At 39.9% G+C, this 18,856-nt stretch overlaps 1 protein-coding gene across 1 annotated transcript in view; it reads left to right on the top strand.

Annotated features, from left to right (window-relative positions):
• Positions 1–18,856, top strand: part of KIAA0586 (KIAA0586 ortholog) — a 4,394,667-nt gene that overhangs the window by 1,592,478 nt on the left and 2,783,333 nt on the right. Inside the window, exon 8 of the mRNA XM_044074450.1 lies at positions 14,599–14,755. Within this exon, the coding sequence (XP_043930385.1) occupies positions 14,599–14,755 (157 nt within the window). The remainder of the gene's footprint in view (positions 1–14,598; positions 14,756–18,856) is intronic.

The following is an 18,856-nucleotide window of genomic DNA, read 5'->3' on the forward strand; positions in this document are numbered from 1 at the left end:
TGGACAATGACTTTGCCAGTAATTGAAACCCTGGGAGGAATAGATGACGGTCATTCCTAGTGAAGCAGTTAGGTCTGTCAATCATATCCTCCTAGGCTGACAAATATTTGACCCCCTTTGAATAATTCTGAAACTTAAGTCAATTATTGAAGTCAGTTATTTTTTCCTCATGTTGTAGCATTGTCCTTGGAGAAGCTAGATTGCTGCTCAATGCTAGGCTTATACCTGCATTGGACACACAGTCTGATAGCTCTATTATGTCTTCCTTCATATAGTCAAGGGAAGTACACCTGAAGTCATTGACACCGGCATGAACTATGTATGACAGAGTCATATTAGTACTTGTTGTTTAAGGACTTCAGTGCGTGCATGATCTGATGAATCTTGGCACCAGGTCTTGGGGACCGAATAACTATCACCCTTTCCTTGCTGAACCTGGAAGAGGTGCATCTGTATATCTCACAATGGAGTAACTTGTAGCAAGAATGTTTGGTTGGGTCAGTGCCTATCTTATGGGCTCAGCATCCTTGACTTTGGGACTCTGTGTTATGGAAGGAGGTAGGCTTAACTAGCTGAGTGTGCTTTGTGCCTTTGTTGTGTTTTGGAGGTGTTTGAGGTTTAGGTAAGTTAAACATTAGAACCTCAGCATATGATGGATTATGTGTATTGCAATGGCCTTTGAGGTGTGGCGTGGGGTGTATTGCTGGCTATTTTGGTGTCTGAGTTTACTGTGTGGGAGATTTTTGCCTCTAAGGACAGTATATGTCCATCTCACACACATTGTATTAAGCCATTTGAGTAATAGACAATTGTCACACAGCATGAGACAATTCTTAACACTGTCTCAAGAACCCATCACAATCAGGCTGGCTAAAGAAGTTGTGGGGAAGTCCTGGTCCATGATTCCAACAGGAATGACTCCTGAGAAAAGGGGTGACTATAACCGCTTGGAGTTGGAGCTGGGTTTGTTAAGGATATGTTTAGGAGTACATGCTACTTAGTATTTATAGTTCAGTACAAAATAACTAGCTAAAACCTTTTTCTGATACCAGCAGGAACTAGTAAGCTAATTACAGTAAAGACCCACTAGTTAATTACTAAAATCGGTGCCATGAAATTAAAATTATTTGTTTGAGTCTATGCTGTGGCCCATACTAAAGATAATCAAAACTTTTGTTATCTGAGCAAAATCTCTTCTGTGGAAAGTCTTAGAAAATATAGCTATGGGCAAGTTATCTTCTTCTTAAAAGATAACTCAGTAAACATTACAAGGATAGGAAGTTCAAGATAGTAACTCTCCAAACTCTTCTGCCTTTCCTACCAAAGAACAGAATGGTTAAATTGGGTTTGATAAACATGTGTTGACATATTCAACTCTTCTAACCGCCTCAGGAGATTTCTGCATATTCTTTCTTAGGGACTCAACATTTTCAGCTTACATTCCTTCCTTCTGACTTGATGACCGATTCTAGAGTTTTCTTCAGATGTCTGCTGGTAGTGGAGGTGTTGTCTGTTAAGTTGAGAGATGTCTGCATTTTACTGACTTGAATAATGGCTTCATACAGGTAGGAAGTCCAAGGAGCTGTTACTGGGCTACTTATCCATAGTAATCCTTTTCTAAATTCTTTTAGTTTCAGCACAATCAAATGCTGGATATTAACCTCACAGCAGAAGGCATTTCCTGTGGGTGGCTATATTGAACACTATTCAGGTGAAAATCCTTTTTATTGCAAGAAAAGATGCATAGCTTGACATTTTTATTTCATGAGCAATTCTGTGCTTGACTGTTTCAGCATGACATCCTTATTTCATGGGTGATGCTATGGTGCAAACTATTGACTGCTTTAGGCCACATGTGAGAGATAATCTGTTGGTGCAGAATGCCAGAACTTCACTTGATGGAGTTTTATCACTACTGGATAATTCTTTAGGATAAGTCAATGAATTGCTTACACCAGGAAATTCTGTAGATTCCACTCTTGGTCAAGGAACAAAATTCCTGGATTTCCTCTTTTCATTTGAATTCTGTCCATTCTTTCTTCCTTTCCTGCCTCAGGTTTTGAGAAAAAGTACCTCAGATATGGACAATAAAGCACACCTGGAGTCTTGTTTAGTGTAAGGACCTGACCTTCATCTTAGATGAAGCTGCAAACCGTTCTGAAAGAGATACTTCTGGTGACTTTACCTCTTCAGGCCTTCAGCAATTATCTGGCAGTTCTCCATGTGGTAACAGTTAACATAACAGTAATGCAGTACACAAATATGCATTGTGGCACAAAAGTTTGCTATCATTGCAGGTTTGTCATGCAGTTGTTGCTTGCTAACCTTGTTTCTACACTTCCACCTAGTGGCCATTCATCTTTCAGGAGAAAACAGCTTCCTGACAGATGGACCCAGCCATTGTATTCATCTAGATGTTGAGAGCAAATGCACTCAAGAAGATTTATGCCTTTTCACATCTATATGTAGGATGTTGTAAGATGTTCCCTTTGCATCCTTACTTATTGTATTTTGTCTGCTAATTTGGGAAGACAGCCAAACACCATGCCAAAAAGATGGGGAAACATATTATATTTGTTTCTTCCTGCCTTTGCTTCCAAGAGGTTTTTTTTATCGGACAGAAAAGGAAGACCAATTCTCATTGCTTTATTTTAGCAAATGCAACTGTATGTCTGCTTTTGTCCCTCCATTTTGAAATTGAGGAAGAGGTGTTGCACCCCACTCTGCACTACCTCCATCTCACCACATGGATTCTGACTACAGGCGAATATCATTTTTTTTTCTCCATACGTTATTTGGAGTCCTTCAGGAAGCCAGGAAAACAACTACCAGAACATCCTGTCTGCCAAAGTGGAAGAGATTTTCCCTCTAGTTTAATAACAGTAGCCCATTATCTACACAGAAATTTCTGCCTATATAACGGGACTAATAGTTTAAGAAGTCTGACCAACTAGATGATCCTTTTCTTCTAAAAAAAAAAATTGACAGGTAAGCAAATGTTCTTCAGTTGTATCACTATTTTATTATTTGTTGAGCAAATCTTTGCAAGGACTTTTCAGTGTACTTTCCCCTTGAGGTTCTGCTGCAGTTGTAGCCTACTTTCAGGGTGAGTTAGTGGCAGATACTTGGAAGTCGTTGAACTAGTCCTGGTCCTAGTCTTTGGCATCATAGCTTGGAATTCTAAGAATGTGAAACATATGAAAGGATGATATATAACATGACAGAGTTTTACAAAGTACTTTCTGTAACAGTGGATGACTCAGCCCTTTCCATGTACTAACAATGTTGCTTCCCCTCCTCTTTTTCTGACATTTTGTCTTCTTTTCTTGTATTGTTGCTATTTCATCATGCACATTTTATGGTATGGTTGCGGTCTGACTGTTCTGGATATATTTTGGTATCAACATGCCACGGTGGTACAACGGTAGCGTTGTTACCTAACAGCAAGAGATTCTCCCGTTCGATTCTCGGCTTGGCTTGTGACTGCCTTCTGTGTGGAGTCTGCATGTCTTCCCCGCGGTTGGGTAGCGTTCGAAAGACACGCGTGCGTAAATGGGCGTGCCTTTGTTGAAGGTTGGGCGTCGAGCTGGCACCTCGGCATTTCGTAAAAAATCTACTGCCAGTCATTAGCGGACTGGAGTTCCTCTGTGGCGACCCCTTACCAGGAAAAAGCCGAAAGACAAACAACAAATAGTTTGATTTTGAAATACTTTGGTGGGCTTTCTTTCCAGTCTGCTGCATTGCCTAAAGGCTTATGTGTGGAACCAAGCAAAAGGTTGTTTATTATAATTCTTTCAGAAAGTGCTTGTAGTAATGTGAATTAATAAGGCCTGCTATGACCATCATGATTGTCCAGTATGGCTTTCTTATCTTGTTTTCGGTATTACTTAATTTGTTTTGTTCAAACCAGGGACAGTTTCCATCCAAGCTAAATTATTTGTGTGTTGCTTTTTCTGCCTGCTCTTTCATTTAGTTAAATCCCCCCGCGCAAATAGCCAGTCTGCTTTCTTAACAGTTAGTACTTCCCCTCTTCCTTTTCTCCTGTTCTTTTGATCCATCATAGCAATTATTCCTGATTTGGTCTTGTGTATTTACCACACAAATGGTTGTATCTTTATAACTCCATCAGTCTTCCACATTATTGTTCTGTAGAATTAGTAAAAATCCCACTGTCTGAATATTACATGAGCTGAGGAAGACTTCTTTTGCACATAAGTCAGACTGAACTTGGGTCACATGTGCCACACTTCATAACGACTAGGAGCACTATGTCTGACTTATAAAGCAATGCAAATCCCTAGCAAACAAGGCAAAAGCAAACTTTCTAAGAAAGTGCCAGGAAATCCCAGAGGTTGCTGAAGAGATCAATTATTTGTGTGGGAGGACTTTACCATGCCATCCAGGCATGGTCAATGACTGAACAAGTGCTCATTGACCCTAAACATGTCAGAAGCATTCACAGAACATTTTAACTTCCACATCCATGCTCTACCACTAATTTTAATTCTCCTGTTGGTTTCACTTCAGCCAGTTCTATTTTTGAATTTGACACTGACTTTCAGTTTATGATGGCTGCATCAGCAGAAATCAGTAAATAGTTTAAAGACTTATCTCTGATGGGCTTTTCCCAAATTTATCGGGTCCCTATTATTTAAACTAAGTTTCAAAACTTCGAATGTGCCTTCATCGACAGGTTAATGTCGAAAAGGCCAAATCCCGAAGACACGGAACATCGATTTTTTTTTCCTAGGGAAAAAAAAACACTGGGCCGTTTTCGGGACTTTGCCATATCCTACACTGTGGTGCGATCTTGGAGTTGGTATATTTAAGTAGGGAGGGTGTGGGGAGGAAAAAGCCCCCCACTTTATTTCGTGTTTGGTTTTTGTTTGTTTTTTTTTTTTTTTTTTTGCGGACTAGCGATTTCCCTGTGTTCATAATTTGGCCTTTTTGACATTAAGCTGTCGATGAAGGCACGTTCGAAGTTTTGAAACTTTGTTTAAATAATATAGATGCAATTTATCATGCCTGTGACACTTTCTTTGCCACACCCATTAAGGCACATTATCAATGCTTTCCTCACCACTGGTTCACTTCTTGATGTCTGAAAGAGTGTATACCTTATTCATGTTTGAACCCCCTTACTTCTTTTGACCTATTGCTAGATTGTCATCTCTGACCAAAATTTTAGAGAAAGTCTTACGGCTGCAGACCACATTGAGGTATACAGACTACTCATACACCATCAGCATGGCTGCAGAAAAGGGCACAAGACTGGCTGTTCCGTTTCTGACATATGAACAGTACTGAGCAATGAGTGCTAGAAACCTTATAGACCATACTCATTCATCTGTCATAGACATTTGACCTTGTAAACCTTTTCCTTGTCATCAAAATATTTTGTATGACCTTAACTTTACCCCCATAAACTGGTTCTTAGACTGCTTCTATAGCAGATATGTTAAAGACTGCTTCTATAGCAGATATGTTAAAATCACAAACATGCACACACAGTCTTCGCTCCTTCTTGTTTTGTCTGGTGTTCCCCTTTGGAGCATTGTTATTTTCTGTCTATATTATCTCCCTCATACTGTCTCTGAAAATCAACTATATTGTCTTTTACGGTGATAAAATTATCTGTGATTCCTTGTGTAACTCTATAAACTCTACCCTGGCTCCTTTCTGTGAGATTTGTGACATTAACCTTAGTAAACTTAATGTAGTGATCTTTGGGAATCTTATTCCTTTCTATGTGTAAAGATTAATAGAACATCACAGGGCCGGATGATGGTCCTTTGAAGGTGGTGCAGTTGTTTAAATGTTTTGTAGTTTGGTTTGGTCCTACCGTTACCTTTTCTTTCCACATGCATAATATAGTGAATAAAACAGCAGCTGTGCTGTATACTTGCAATGAGTAACCTTCTTTGACCAAGTAAGTTGGTAAAGGAGTTTTTCTTTTCCTTTTTTTGAATACTGCCTTCCTATTGTAGGCTGCATCTATACAAGAAACCTACAAAAACTCAAAACTACACAAACTTGTAGTTGGTTGTTTTCTTTCTGTTGAAGGGGAAGAGCTTCATCACTGCCCACTTAGCAAATGGGCATATTGGATTTCTTTTAATCTCAGTATTACACTACTTGTTAAGATACCTCTCAACTGCTATTATTTATGCATAGTGCTGCAGTTTTTGCCATCAAGATTTAGTCTTGCTCTCCCTGGATTTACCGGCTTTCTTCATAAAGTCAGGTCTATTTAACGGTTTATACATTGGACCCGATTCCAAAAGACTAGATCTCAGTGTAAGTGTCCACTTACATTGAGAGCATGTCTTTTGGAATCTGGCCCCCAGTGTAACCCTGTTTATAGATAGAACTTGCACCAAATTAAGTTACTTACACTCAGGGCAGGTCTTTTGGGATCAGGGCAGACCTACACTGAGAGCAACTCTTTTGGATTCTGGCCCATTATTAAACACTAGAACAAAGCCCAAGCAAATCTTTAGTATTGCTAACAACATCTATTCTGTCTACTGTCTGAACTGCTCCTATTGTGAAATGTAAAGAAATCATCCTCTTTCTGAACTTCTGCTATGATTTTAACACTGGTGCTGTGATTTTTAATGCTCACAGGTTGAGTGGTATGCTTGTTAGTATCTTATAGACTCTTTCACATGCTTCACTGACTGCAAGCCCTTACATCATGGGTCAGATTCCAAAAGACCTGCTCTCAGTGTAAGTGACCTTCTTTGGTGTAAGACCCATCTATAAACAGAGTTACTACGGGGAACAGATTCCAAAACATTTGCTCTCATTAGATGTTTGGAATCAAGGCCCATACCTAGGGGAACCCCCCCCCCCTCTAGATCACATAGATATTTTGTTACTCTTTTCCCTACAGTTATCTTTTCTTTGCAACGGGGTTACAGCTACAGCAACAGAGTACAAAAGCAGTGGCTTCATCACCTAGTAATTTTCTTGGATCCTTCACTTTCTGATTCTTTCAGGCCTGCAGAACAAAATTCGATAAAACACATTTTTGAGCATTTTTAAGTACTATGTTGTAATAGAAAGTAAGAAGGGGTGCTTGAAGTAGTTGATGGTCGCTTGTGAAAAAAGTAGTAAATTTCTTTTTTAAGATTTGCCTGTTGGTTCTCTTCCTTCTGTATTTTTATCTGTCTGCAAATAAATATATGATGTTATGTTGTCTTATCTTGCCTTCATTCTTACTGGTTGGGTTCGGAGCCAATCCTTGGCTCCGACTCGGCCACATACTATAGCTGGAAGTCTTTTACTTAGCTCGTGGCTGAACGACTATCTTCATGCAGTGTGTCATTCCCCAGATCATGTTTGCCGCTCAATAAGATCAGATGCTCTTCTCCTTGGCCATGGCTAAGTTTTTGAAAAACTTATATTTCTTGCATTTTCCCCAATTGTTTTTTGTCTACAAGTAGTGATAGATTCTGTATATAGATAGTTTTCTCTCTGCTGTCTTTCTGCACGTGCTGTTTAATCTTCTCTACTGTGTTTGTTGCTTTATTGGCCATTGTTGTAGTCGCAAGGCCTATTTTCTTTCTATCCCGTCAAGAACTTTAGTTTAGATCCATTGTCTAGTGTGTATTTTTCTTGTCTGTGATTCTTGGCTCATTTGAGTTAGAGAGCTAAGTACCCATTTAAGTTAGAGAGTTTAACTGAATTTTGTTCCCTTGTTTATAGCTGTGCTAGGTCCATTTAAGTTAGAGGGCCTAGCGCCCGTTTAACTTGGAGGGCAGAGCTGTATTTTTTCTTCTTGATATATATTCCTCAAATAGATGTGCTGTGTTTATTATTATAGTGTACTATTAGGATATATATATATATATATATATATATATATATATATATATATATATATATATACACACACACACACACACACACACACACACACACACACACACACACATATACATACATATTGCATGCATTAGCTTTTTTCTACCTTTTTGTATTTTGTGTAGTTAGTGCCTTACATTTATAGTATTGGTAGTTGTGCTCCTTCTCATGATGTCTAAGGAAAGTAGAGAGAAGGAACCTAAGCCATCGGGCTTTAGAAAGTGTCAAAAATGCTCACCAAAAATGTCCTTAACTGATGGGCATAGTATATGCGTTTATTGTTTGGGGACCATTCACCTGCAGGAGTCATATACTTTCTTAGGTTCATAGGTAGGTACTTGACTATTGGCTCTAGGGCCTATACAAGCCTAGCCAAAAATGTACCCTGGCTTTCGCCACCCAAGAAAATTATTTTCCTGTGCCCCTGTCAAGCAGAACCACAGAAGTGATCCCCGGGGTGAATTTCCTATTACCCATCCAATCATCAAGATTTTTCTTGAAGAGTGCTAATGAGGAGCTCTGTTTGACATAGATAGGTAGTCTGTTCCAGAGTATGGGAAGTCCCTGGGACAGGAATCTATCCATCCAGCATGTTTCTGTCATTCTTTCAGTGCCCGTGTTTTGCAGGAAAGGAAGAACAAGTTGATAGTCAGAGGATTCCTAAAAACTCCTTTTGCTGAAGCTTTAGAAAGCCAGAGTACCTCCTCTAAACCTAAGTCCCCTTCTTCAAGGGGTGACAAGCCTACAAAGAGACCATCTTCCTCTTCCTCCTCATCTGCTCATTCGGAACCACCTCAAAAAGTATTGAAAATTTCGAACAGATCAATCTCTTTGGCTCCACAGGACTCGGAACCAAGAGAGATCATTGAATTGGACAAGTCAAGTCCTTTGGCTCCACAGCTTTCAGAGCCAAAAGAAACATGCAAGAGGAAGCATCTGGACTCACCTGATGAGTCAGTCACCTCAGATACTGACCTTGAGGAGTTAGAAGGGTCCCTACAGTCACCCTCTGAAGATATCTCCTTTGCAGATATTTTAGAAATCCTGAAGCAGAGAAGTGGCTGGAAGCCCATTAACCCTTCTGATGAGGAGTCTGTATACCTGAAGGCCTTCGGATCTCGACCTTCAGCCTAATGGGTGTCTCCGCCTTTTGATGAACTGATGGAGTTGGTTAGTTGAAAGACGTGGGTGTCACCAGACACTATGGAACCGGTCCCTAGGAAACCAAATAAATTCATAACATCCCCAGCGGAAAAATATTTTCTTACTAAAGGTGTCCCTGTAGATGCTATGGTGGTGACAGCAGTCACCAAGAAGGAACTCTCTGAAACGACCTCATCTGTCCATCCACTGAACAAGGAGTCACAAACGATGGACAGATATGGGAAGTGTATTTTCTTGTCTGCGACTTTTACCCTTCAATCGCTGAACTACCTTACGCACTTCACTAGGCTACAAAGAGATCTCCTGAAGGAGTTAGGAGATACTTTACAAGGTTCACTAGCTGCAGGGGTTTCAGACAGAGTGACTTCTCAGCTGTCCACCTTAAATTCCATAGTTAACTCCTCCATGAGGCTAATTTTCCTATGCAGCAGATAGAGCAAGCAGGGCAGCAGTTTCAGGAGTTTCCCTAAGGAGGCACTCCTGGATGCACTTGTATAATTTTGCGGAACCTTTTAAGTCTACCTTTGTCAATGCCCCTTTCAATGGTTCCTCACTCTTTGGACTGAAAGTCAAGGACACCCTCACCAGATGTAAGCAGGAAGGGAAAAATCTCTCTGCCATTGGGGTGTGTTTTTCTGTCCCTTCCAGACCCTATCGTAAGGGCCAGAAAGGTGGAAAAACGTGGTTCAAGAAATTACAGGGAGTTTTTCAGGACGCACATGGTGAATCCTTCCCCAGGGGCAGAGGGGGTGGTAATAATGGTATATGCTGTCCATGAGGCAGAGGGGTTTCGCAAAATCAGGGTGACAGTGATTCCTTTTGCTGCCGACCCTTTCAGTGCTCCTGAAAGGAGGCCTGTCTGTCCTACTCTGGAGGCAGTCAGGGGGTGATTATCTTTGTACCCAGAAACCTGGCGAGACATCACAAAAGACATGTAGGTACAAAGTATAATATCCAGAGGTTATTCCACTCCCTTCTCCCTTCCCATCACACAGCTCCGAAGGATCCTGGACGTTCCACCCAGTCTAAGGGAACAGGCAACTATAGAGATTCAAAAGTTACTGGACAAAAGAGTCATCCAAGAAGTCCCCATAGACCAAGTAGGATTAAGAACTTACTCAAGATTCTTTTTAGTGTCAAAAAGGAACAGGAGACTGGAGACCCATATTGGATCTCAGCAAACTAAACAAATCCATAAAGAAGTCCAAGTTCCAAATGGTGACACTGCAGTCTATTCTTCCCTTCATAGGGAAAGACAAGTGGATGTCCTCAATAGACCTCCAAGATGCGTACTATCACATAAAAATGGGCAGAGCGTCAAGGAGCCACTTACGCTTCCGGCTGGGAGCCAGTCATTATCAGTTTTGAGCTCTGCCCTTTGGTCTCGCTACAGCTCCCAGAGTGTTCACCATATGTATGGCAGTAGTCACGGCTCACTTGAGACGGCTAGGAATCCAGGTGTTTCCGTGTCTAGATGACTGTCTCCTGACTGCCACCACCAAGCATCTACTACAACAGTCCAGAGATAAAACCCTACAAATTTGTTCTCAATTAGGGATAACAATAAACATAGGGAAATCTGCCTTGTTAACATATTACCTTTATAGGAGCAGAGTTAGACACCGTCTCCATGATGGCAAAATTACCTGCAGAAAGAGTTTTGGTACTCAGACAATAAATTTCTGATCTACTAACAAAGACAAAAGTAACAGCGAAAACAGTCCTGAAAGTTCAAGGGATGATGGCATCAACGATAAACCCTTGTACTGTTAGCCAGGATAAACATGAGAATTCTTCAGTGGCTTCTCTTTTCTCATTGGTCCTTACAAGAATATGTCCCACCAGATCAGAATTAGAGTCTTGCAAGAAGGATCTAAGATGGTGGCTCCTGTCCATTCGTGTCACATCACCAGTGACCATGGTCACCTCTCAGATAGGGTGGAGGGTATTATTTGGGGAGGATGGTCCAAGGCACTTGGCAGGAACACGATACCCATTTGCATATCAGTGTCCTAGAGATGAGAGCAGTGCTCTTGGTGTTGCAAGCACTTCAGGACTCTCTTTCACTAGGAACAATTCAGTCAGACAGTATGTCTGTGGTTTGGTACATAAACAAGGAGGAACCAAATCTTACCCCCTTTGCCGAGAAGCACTCAGAGTATGGCAATGGACAATCTCTTCCCAACGCACATCCCAGGAAAATCCAACGTGATAGCAGATAGGCTAAGCAGAGCAATTCTGATGCCTCACGAGTGGTTTCTAAAGAAAGAGATAGCGGAAAGGATATTCCGGAAATGGGGTCAGCCTTGCTGCGAGCTATTTGCCACTCCCATGAATTCCAAATGTAGCAGCTATTTTGCCCCAATCATCCTTCTGGGGGAGTCACCCAGGGATGCTCTTGCTCATGATTGGCCCTCGGGACTACTGTATGCATTTCCTCCATTTCCCCTAATACCACAAGTCATTCAGAAAGCTTACTCATTGGGAAGCAGGATGATTCTCATCGCTCCATACTGGCCTCGTCAGATTTCCCTTCCTCTGGCCACATCTTCAGGAGGAATCGTGGACTCTATACCTAGTTCCAGACCTTCTCACTCATATGTCGGGTACCCTCCACCCCTCCCTCCAAACTCTCAGTTTGACAGCATGGCTGCTCCAGTTCCCAACTTAGTCAAGCTTCACAATTTTATACCAATAGTTAAATACGTCCTGATATCTTCTCACAAAGCTACAACTAGGAAGCTATATTCTAGCAAATGGAAAAGGTTTTCACTCTAGGGTCAGAGTAAAAACATTGATGACCTTTCTGCTCTGATCTCTTCTATTCTTGAGTTCCTAGCATAGCTTTTTCAACAAGGTTCAGTGGCAGCTACTATCAAGGTGCAATTAGCTGCAATTTCTAATTTTCATATAGGAGACGGAACTTCTAACTTGATGTCACACAGATTATGTAAAGCCTTTTTAAAGGGTACCTGTTTATTAAGACCTCCCATTAAAGAACAACTCTTGCCATGGGACTTGAATTTTGTTCTAACATATCTGACCTTGCCTCTTTTTGAACCCTCATCATCTTGTGATCTCAAATTTCTGTCTTGGAAAACAATTTTCTTAGTTGCTATTACCTCTGCAAGAAGAGTCTCGGAATTGGAAGCTTTATCAGGCAAACCTCCTTATTTAATCTTCCATAAGGATAGGGTATCTCTCCGGACAAACCCATCATTTTTACCTAAGGTGTGTTCACAACATAACTTAAACCAATCTGTTGAGCTGCCAGTGTTTTTCCTTAATCATGGCAACAAGGCAGAATACAAGCTGCATCAGGTAGATGTGCATAGACAACTTTGCTTCTATTTACATAGAACCAAAGATTTCAGGAAGTCTGATCTATTGTTTGTTTCATTTTCAGAAGTCAGAAAAGGCATGACAGTTTCTAAAGTCTCACTCTGAAACTGGCTCTCAAATTGTATTACCTTTATTTACAATTCTAATAACAGACAACAACCTTTCAAAGTCAAAGGTCACTCTACTAGGGCTGTGGCAATGTCATTTGCTTACCAGGCTAAACTATCAGTAGATAATATTTGTACCGCTGCTACGTGGGCAACACCACACACATTTATCACTCATTACAAAGTGGATTTGCCCTACAGAGACAGGGCCTCCTTTGGTTCCACTGTGGTGAAAAGTGTCCCATGAGTCACCCTGGGAATATGGTGCTAGTGACGCTGTCCCAACCAGTAAGAATGAAGGCGAGATAGGACAACATAACATAAAGAAGCTATGTATTCACCATAATGTTCCATGTTTGTTGTCAATCTCGCCATTCATTCTTACAATCCCTCCCACCTTCCCCCTGCCTAAGACTCCTAGTGAACCTGGAGGATTTCTTCCTTGGACAGGAGCTCCTCTGGCTTTCTTTCCTTAGGAGCTCCTCTGGCTTTCTTTCCTTTTGGTATCCTTTATTATAGGACTAGTGTTCACATATGACTATGAGTAGCAGCAAACAAGATCTGGGGAATCACACACTGCATGATGGGATAGTTCAGCCACGAGACAAGTAAATGATTTCGAGCTATAGTATGCGGCCAAGTCAGAGCTGAAGATCGGCTCTGAACCCAACCAGTACGAATGAACGGCGAGATGGACAACAAACATGAAACGTTATGGTGAGTACACAACTTCTTTTTTTTCTCTATTAAGTAAAAAAGCTGTAAGTGAAAAATGTCTCAGGTATACACAAATTTAACTCAAAGAACTCACCAAAATGCCCATATTGTATAGATCAAACAGCCGACCTCCTACATATGTTTTGGAGTTGTAAATGTATTTTCAAACTCTGGAATTCCTTGAAACTTCAACTACAAAAAATGGGATATCAACATTCCACACTCTCCTGGGAATTTACGATTTTGCATATTCCACCACCCAACTTGGAAAGAACCCAAAGAATTATACTAGTCAATATTTTTTTGTTGATGAAGTTATATATAGCTTCCAATTGGTTGAACCCTTTACAGGCATCATGGCAAAATTTCAAGATAGTAGCCACCAAACATATTCTAGCACATAAATTTCTAATTAGTGATTATAAGAAAAATGTAAACAATACAAAAAGATGGGAACAAATCTTTAACATTGTATTAGCTTAAACTTCCATTCCACTATTCTCTGGGAAAAACTGAATAACTGTTGAATTTTATTGAGATAAGTCTTATATGGTTACTAGTTCTTTTTTCTTCATTATTTTTTTTTTTAGAAGTGTATAGGTATGTATAATGATTCTATGTAACTGTTGGAAGCATTCATGTACATATTGTAAGTAGTTGGTAGTACTGTATTAGTTGTTTGGAAAAAATAAAATAAAGAATTATTATTGAAAAAAAAAAAAATGTCTCAGGTAGTCCAGGCCCAAAATAAAATAAATTATATCTTATGAAATTCTTCCTATTGCTTGTTGCATAGCTGGCCATCATTTCTCTTTTATATGCCTACTACACTGGCATTTTGACATGCCTGGACAAGTTCACACTGATTATTTTCTGTACAGAAAGAAACCTGGATACCACTCTCTATGTTTAAATGCAGCTAATTAAAAAAGAACAGTTTCACATGTGTAGCAAACAAATGAATTTAAAATAACACAAGGATCCACAGTTTTGGAAATTCTTTGCATTTTGTTTACTGCCTTAATGGAAACAGACTAGTGAAGTAAGGAATAAGCAAATTATGAACTACATTGTAAAGTTTAATTACTACAGCAATTTTGCTGCATATTTATTAGAGGTTTGAAGTCAGAACCCATCAATTTGCTTAATGTGTATTTTAATGCTGTACTATGCTTGACTTTTTTGTTTTATGCCAACATATTCACCACTGCTATATTTGTATTCTTCAGCAGCAAGGAATTAAATAGCTGTACCCATTTGCATACAGTAATGTATTCTTTGGGATGCAGTCCAAATCAGTTTCAAAGAAATATTTATAAAACGGCTAATGCTTAAATCTATCTGCATGCAGAATGTCAGCTTTCAAATGGTAAATGTCATGCTTCTTTTCTCTTTGCAGCTCTGGCATCCTGCTGACAGAATCCTTCCCTGCCTTGGGAGGCCCCTCTAGGGGTTCAGAACTGGTGGAGGGTATATCCAGTACAACTGTGCAGAAAGCAACTGAAGTGCTCCATGACCTTGGCCGACTTAAGAGAGAGATGCAGAGCATTCTGCAGGTAAACACAACAAAAAACAGTTGTTAACCATTGCCAACTGCCTCAGATGTATATGTGTGTGTGTAGAATAAATACAGTATAAGTGGTAGCAGTCTTTTATGATCAGTACATTTCTAATGGTAGCAATAAATTAATCTTAAAACCACACACTGTAAACTGTATTTCCTGCAAAACTACTGAGGCTTTAAGTAGATCACAAGAAAAAAAAAATGCTGAGGTGTAGCAGAGTCTGACAAATATTAAAGATGTCTGTGAACAATTCTGTCCAAGACCATTTAATATAATTATCACCTTTTGTTACTATCCTACTGTGGTATTATGCAAATGTGCCAAGTTAAAATATAACTATTGCCCTATTTTTTGTTTGCATTGTATAAATGAGAATGGTACAAGCAGAGAAAGTGGCCTAAAGAGCATGCGAGGCCTCATGAATTTACATGGCTGAAAGTAGAGTGTCATAGCAATCATTTTCATTGTAACATTATTTGAGAGGAATAAAAAGACCTTTCTGTTTTCCTTTCATTCTGATTTAAGGATGTAATCTGAAACTTGGCTACAACAAAGTACAGGAGATTGAGTTTACAGTTTCTCTACCCTCCCTCATTTATAGGCAGGAAGCAACAAATGTGCTGAATACTGCTAACTTTTATCGTGCAAAAATGGCAGTGCTACAGTAGATGTAAGCATGTTTAAAAATAGAATTAAACCTGGCCTTATTTATATTTGTACATGTTGAGGATAAGGTATGTGCTGGTACATCTAAGCTGAAAATAATGTACTCTTCATCACCGTCAGTCTGAATTTGTGACTGAAGAATGCTGTACTAAATTCTTCCTCACTGTAGGCAACAGTATTGTGTTTCAGTCTGTTGTCTACCAGGATCTAAGCTGGCATTGTTTCCATTTCCTTTCCAAACAGCAGAGCGTAAAATCTTCTCTTTGGCAAATCCCTGTGTTTAGCATTAGGGAAAAAAGTCAGATCAATGAGAGCCTTACTGAAATGATGTCTGAAATACTTTTTTAGTAAATGATTTACTTATTTATTTTGGTTGTTATTGGAAACATTTCACTTTGTTAAGCAATGTATTGCATCAGTTTTCTAATTTACAAGCTAAAGATGGGTGAGGATTGTTGTATAGTTTGCTTATAAGAACTTTAACAATGTAATAAAAAATGGGTATGTTGCAAAAAATATGCTATGTGCAGGTAAATAGATGCAAAGATAATTAAACAAAGGAGACATTTAGTTCTTAAGAACATGGGTAGTTTAGTGATTTGTAAGTTTATAGCATTCTGTTTCTTAATGATATTACAAAACTGACTTAGAGGTTGAGCAAACACAAGGACAATTTGTTATGTAAATGGGCTAATGAGTGTTGCTGTTTAAAGAGGAATGACAAAGCTGGGTACTTACACACTTCTCCCAAGGAATATTCTTCCCTACTGCCCACTTTGACCCTCACCATATTACATATTTTCCTACTAACATCATTCAGAGATTTATTTTTACTGCTTTAGGGTCTCAGTTAGATTTACATAGCATTGTCACTATTTATTTCATGTAGTACTTTTTAAGGTTTGTTCTCTGTAATTTGCAGCCTATATACTCTGCCTCCAAAGCTACGTGTTCCCTTATATGTGGAGACTAATGCTTACTTCCTCTTAGGGTGTTACCCTCAGAATCAGGGGTTGAGATCCCAAATCAATGATGTGTATTCATTAATGACACTGAACACAGAGAGCTATTAGAATTAGTCAGCATACATATTCTAAAGTAAAAGAATCATGTGACTATATCAGCTGTCATTATGTTTTTACTGCACCCTTTCTCAATGTAGCACCAATTTTGTTACACACTTCAGCATTTTGAGCAAAAGTCAGGGAGAATTGGAAGTATAATATATGTGCTAAATACTTGGCAAGAGAGAACATTTTATAAACCAAGAATAAATCTTTGCTTACTCTTCTGGGAGAAACAAAATATAACCCAGGATTTTTTTTGTTTGCCTTATAGCAACCCATGTTCCTGACCACTGGCCTTGTTTGGAGAAATTGTCACTTTTATAGGCACAGATGTCAAGGTATTTTTTATTACAATGCATATAGCTTTCCTCAGGGCCCATCAGTGCATGCAAGCACCTATGGCTAGGCATTGACTTCCATCAGGGATTGCTTCTGCAACAAGAGCATTTCCAACCTTCCCTGTGCGTTCAGAAAGCTGTCCGTCACGCACTCAAACTTACTGCCTTTCTTATCTCCTTTAATGCATGTCCTGCCTAGATGAACACTGATCGCTGCTGTTATTCAGGTCTGAACAACCCCCGGATCAGAGGAGCCAGCATAACAACAGATTTTTTAGTTCATAGATGCAGTTTTTCATTTCTCTAACTTTTCTTTAGCACCACCACCTTCAAAGGACCTGCCTAATGACTGCACCACCTGCATCCATTTGGTCCAATTGCTTCATTGTAGCAGCAGCTGAGCATCCACTGGCTAACTGAGAGCCGTACAACTTATTCTTCTATGCCATTTTGGTCCGTCCATTCCCTTAGAGACAAGAGTTAGGTGGTAGGGAGTGGAGTGGCCTACCCTCTGGCTGCCTGCACACTCGCCATTGTTTTCCTGTTAGAGGAGGAGGTGTGCATGTTTACCCACACCTCCTATTCTCTGGCTCAGTAAGATAGTCCCTGCTTGATGCAGCATGAGCCAACTTGCCTGCTACAGACAGGTGTCACCAGTGCCACAGGCCAGACAGCCTTCTTCCCTCCAAGGATGAATGAATTGTTGGCTGCTCAGCTTCATTCTTTCTTGCCTTGCCCCTCAGACATTCATGTTGATAATTGAGCACTAGTCATTTGAGCTGTATTCAGAGCTTAATTCCTCTTCATCGTGAGGTAATGGATTACTTTAACTTTTTTATGACTTTCCTGGATCCTTAATCGGCCATCATACTTTTTTCTGAGTTCCAGTTTGATACATTCTGTAGAGTTAAAGAATGGTATTACTATTTCAGCGTCTCTGGATTTTATAAATCCAAAAATATATAAAATGTTCGCATTTTTGTCCACATAAATCGGACTTCATGAGGTCATTTAAATATGCGACTGAGCATTGGTTTATTTCCTAATTGGAATTTTAAATTCATTGTTTTTTTTGGTTTTGGAGGGACTATATAAAATTTTTTTATGTGTTTCAAGATAAGCATCTGAGGAATTCTGATTTATGTGGACAAAAACGCAAACATTTTATATAAGGCGTTTATGTTATTTTAATTGAGTTTCCTAATAAACTACAAGAGTTCCAGTTCTATTGGACTTGTTTCTTTCGCCAGTGGCATCTTTTTTATTAGGATATCTAGATCATTATATTGTTTAGTTTTGGTTATTTTCCTCAATTTTACATAAATGTTACAGTTTTGCCTTATCCGTATTACAACAGTGCTTATAAGGATCCTAGGAGGTTATAGGCTAATGGCCCTGGAGCCCTTACAAGCCTAGCCAAGAGTTTATCCCCAAAAAGAAACCTCTGTCGGCACCCGTTGCCTCTGTCAGTGAGGGACACAGGTGGAGCCCCTGGGACAAATTTGTGGTTTCCCATCCACTCATCAGGGTTGCACTTGAAGTGGGTCAGCGAGGTGCTCTGTTTGACGTGTATGGGAAGTCTATTCCAGAGACGAGGCAGCCTCTGGGAGCCAAACCTGTCTCTCCAGCAGGTTTTGTTAATGTCACCTATTAGGTTTAGGCCTTTTGAGCGGGTAGTGCGTGAGGAGTTAGACTTATGGATATGGAGCATCTCTAGTAGGGCAGGGTCCGAGATTGCCTTGCAGTCGAGACACAGATCACCCCTGAGCAAGCTGTATGATACAGTAGAGTGATAGTGGTTTGAGCCTGTCTGCATAGGACAGGTGTTGGAGGCCATGGATTCTCTTTTTGAGGTATTTAAGTGGCCTTTCTAGTTGGTATAGATGTTTGGAGAGGTACATCCCAAATGGGGCATTATACTCAATTATTGGTCTAATGAGGGAGGAGTATAGAGAGGTAATAACCTCCTATTTTCTGGATGTAATCCCTTTACTTATGAGATGAACTACTGATGTAGCATC

Source organism: Protopterus annectens, chromosome 6.part0 (genome assembly GCF_019279795.1).
Source record: "Protopterus annectens isolate FY-2018-M chromosome 6.part0, PAN1.0, whole genome shotgun sequence".
NCBI classification, from domain to species: domain Eukaryota; kingdom Metazoa; phylum Chordata; order Ceratodontiformes; family Protopteridae; genus Protopterus; species Protopterus annectens.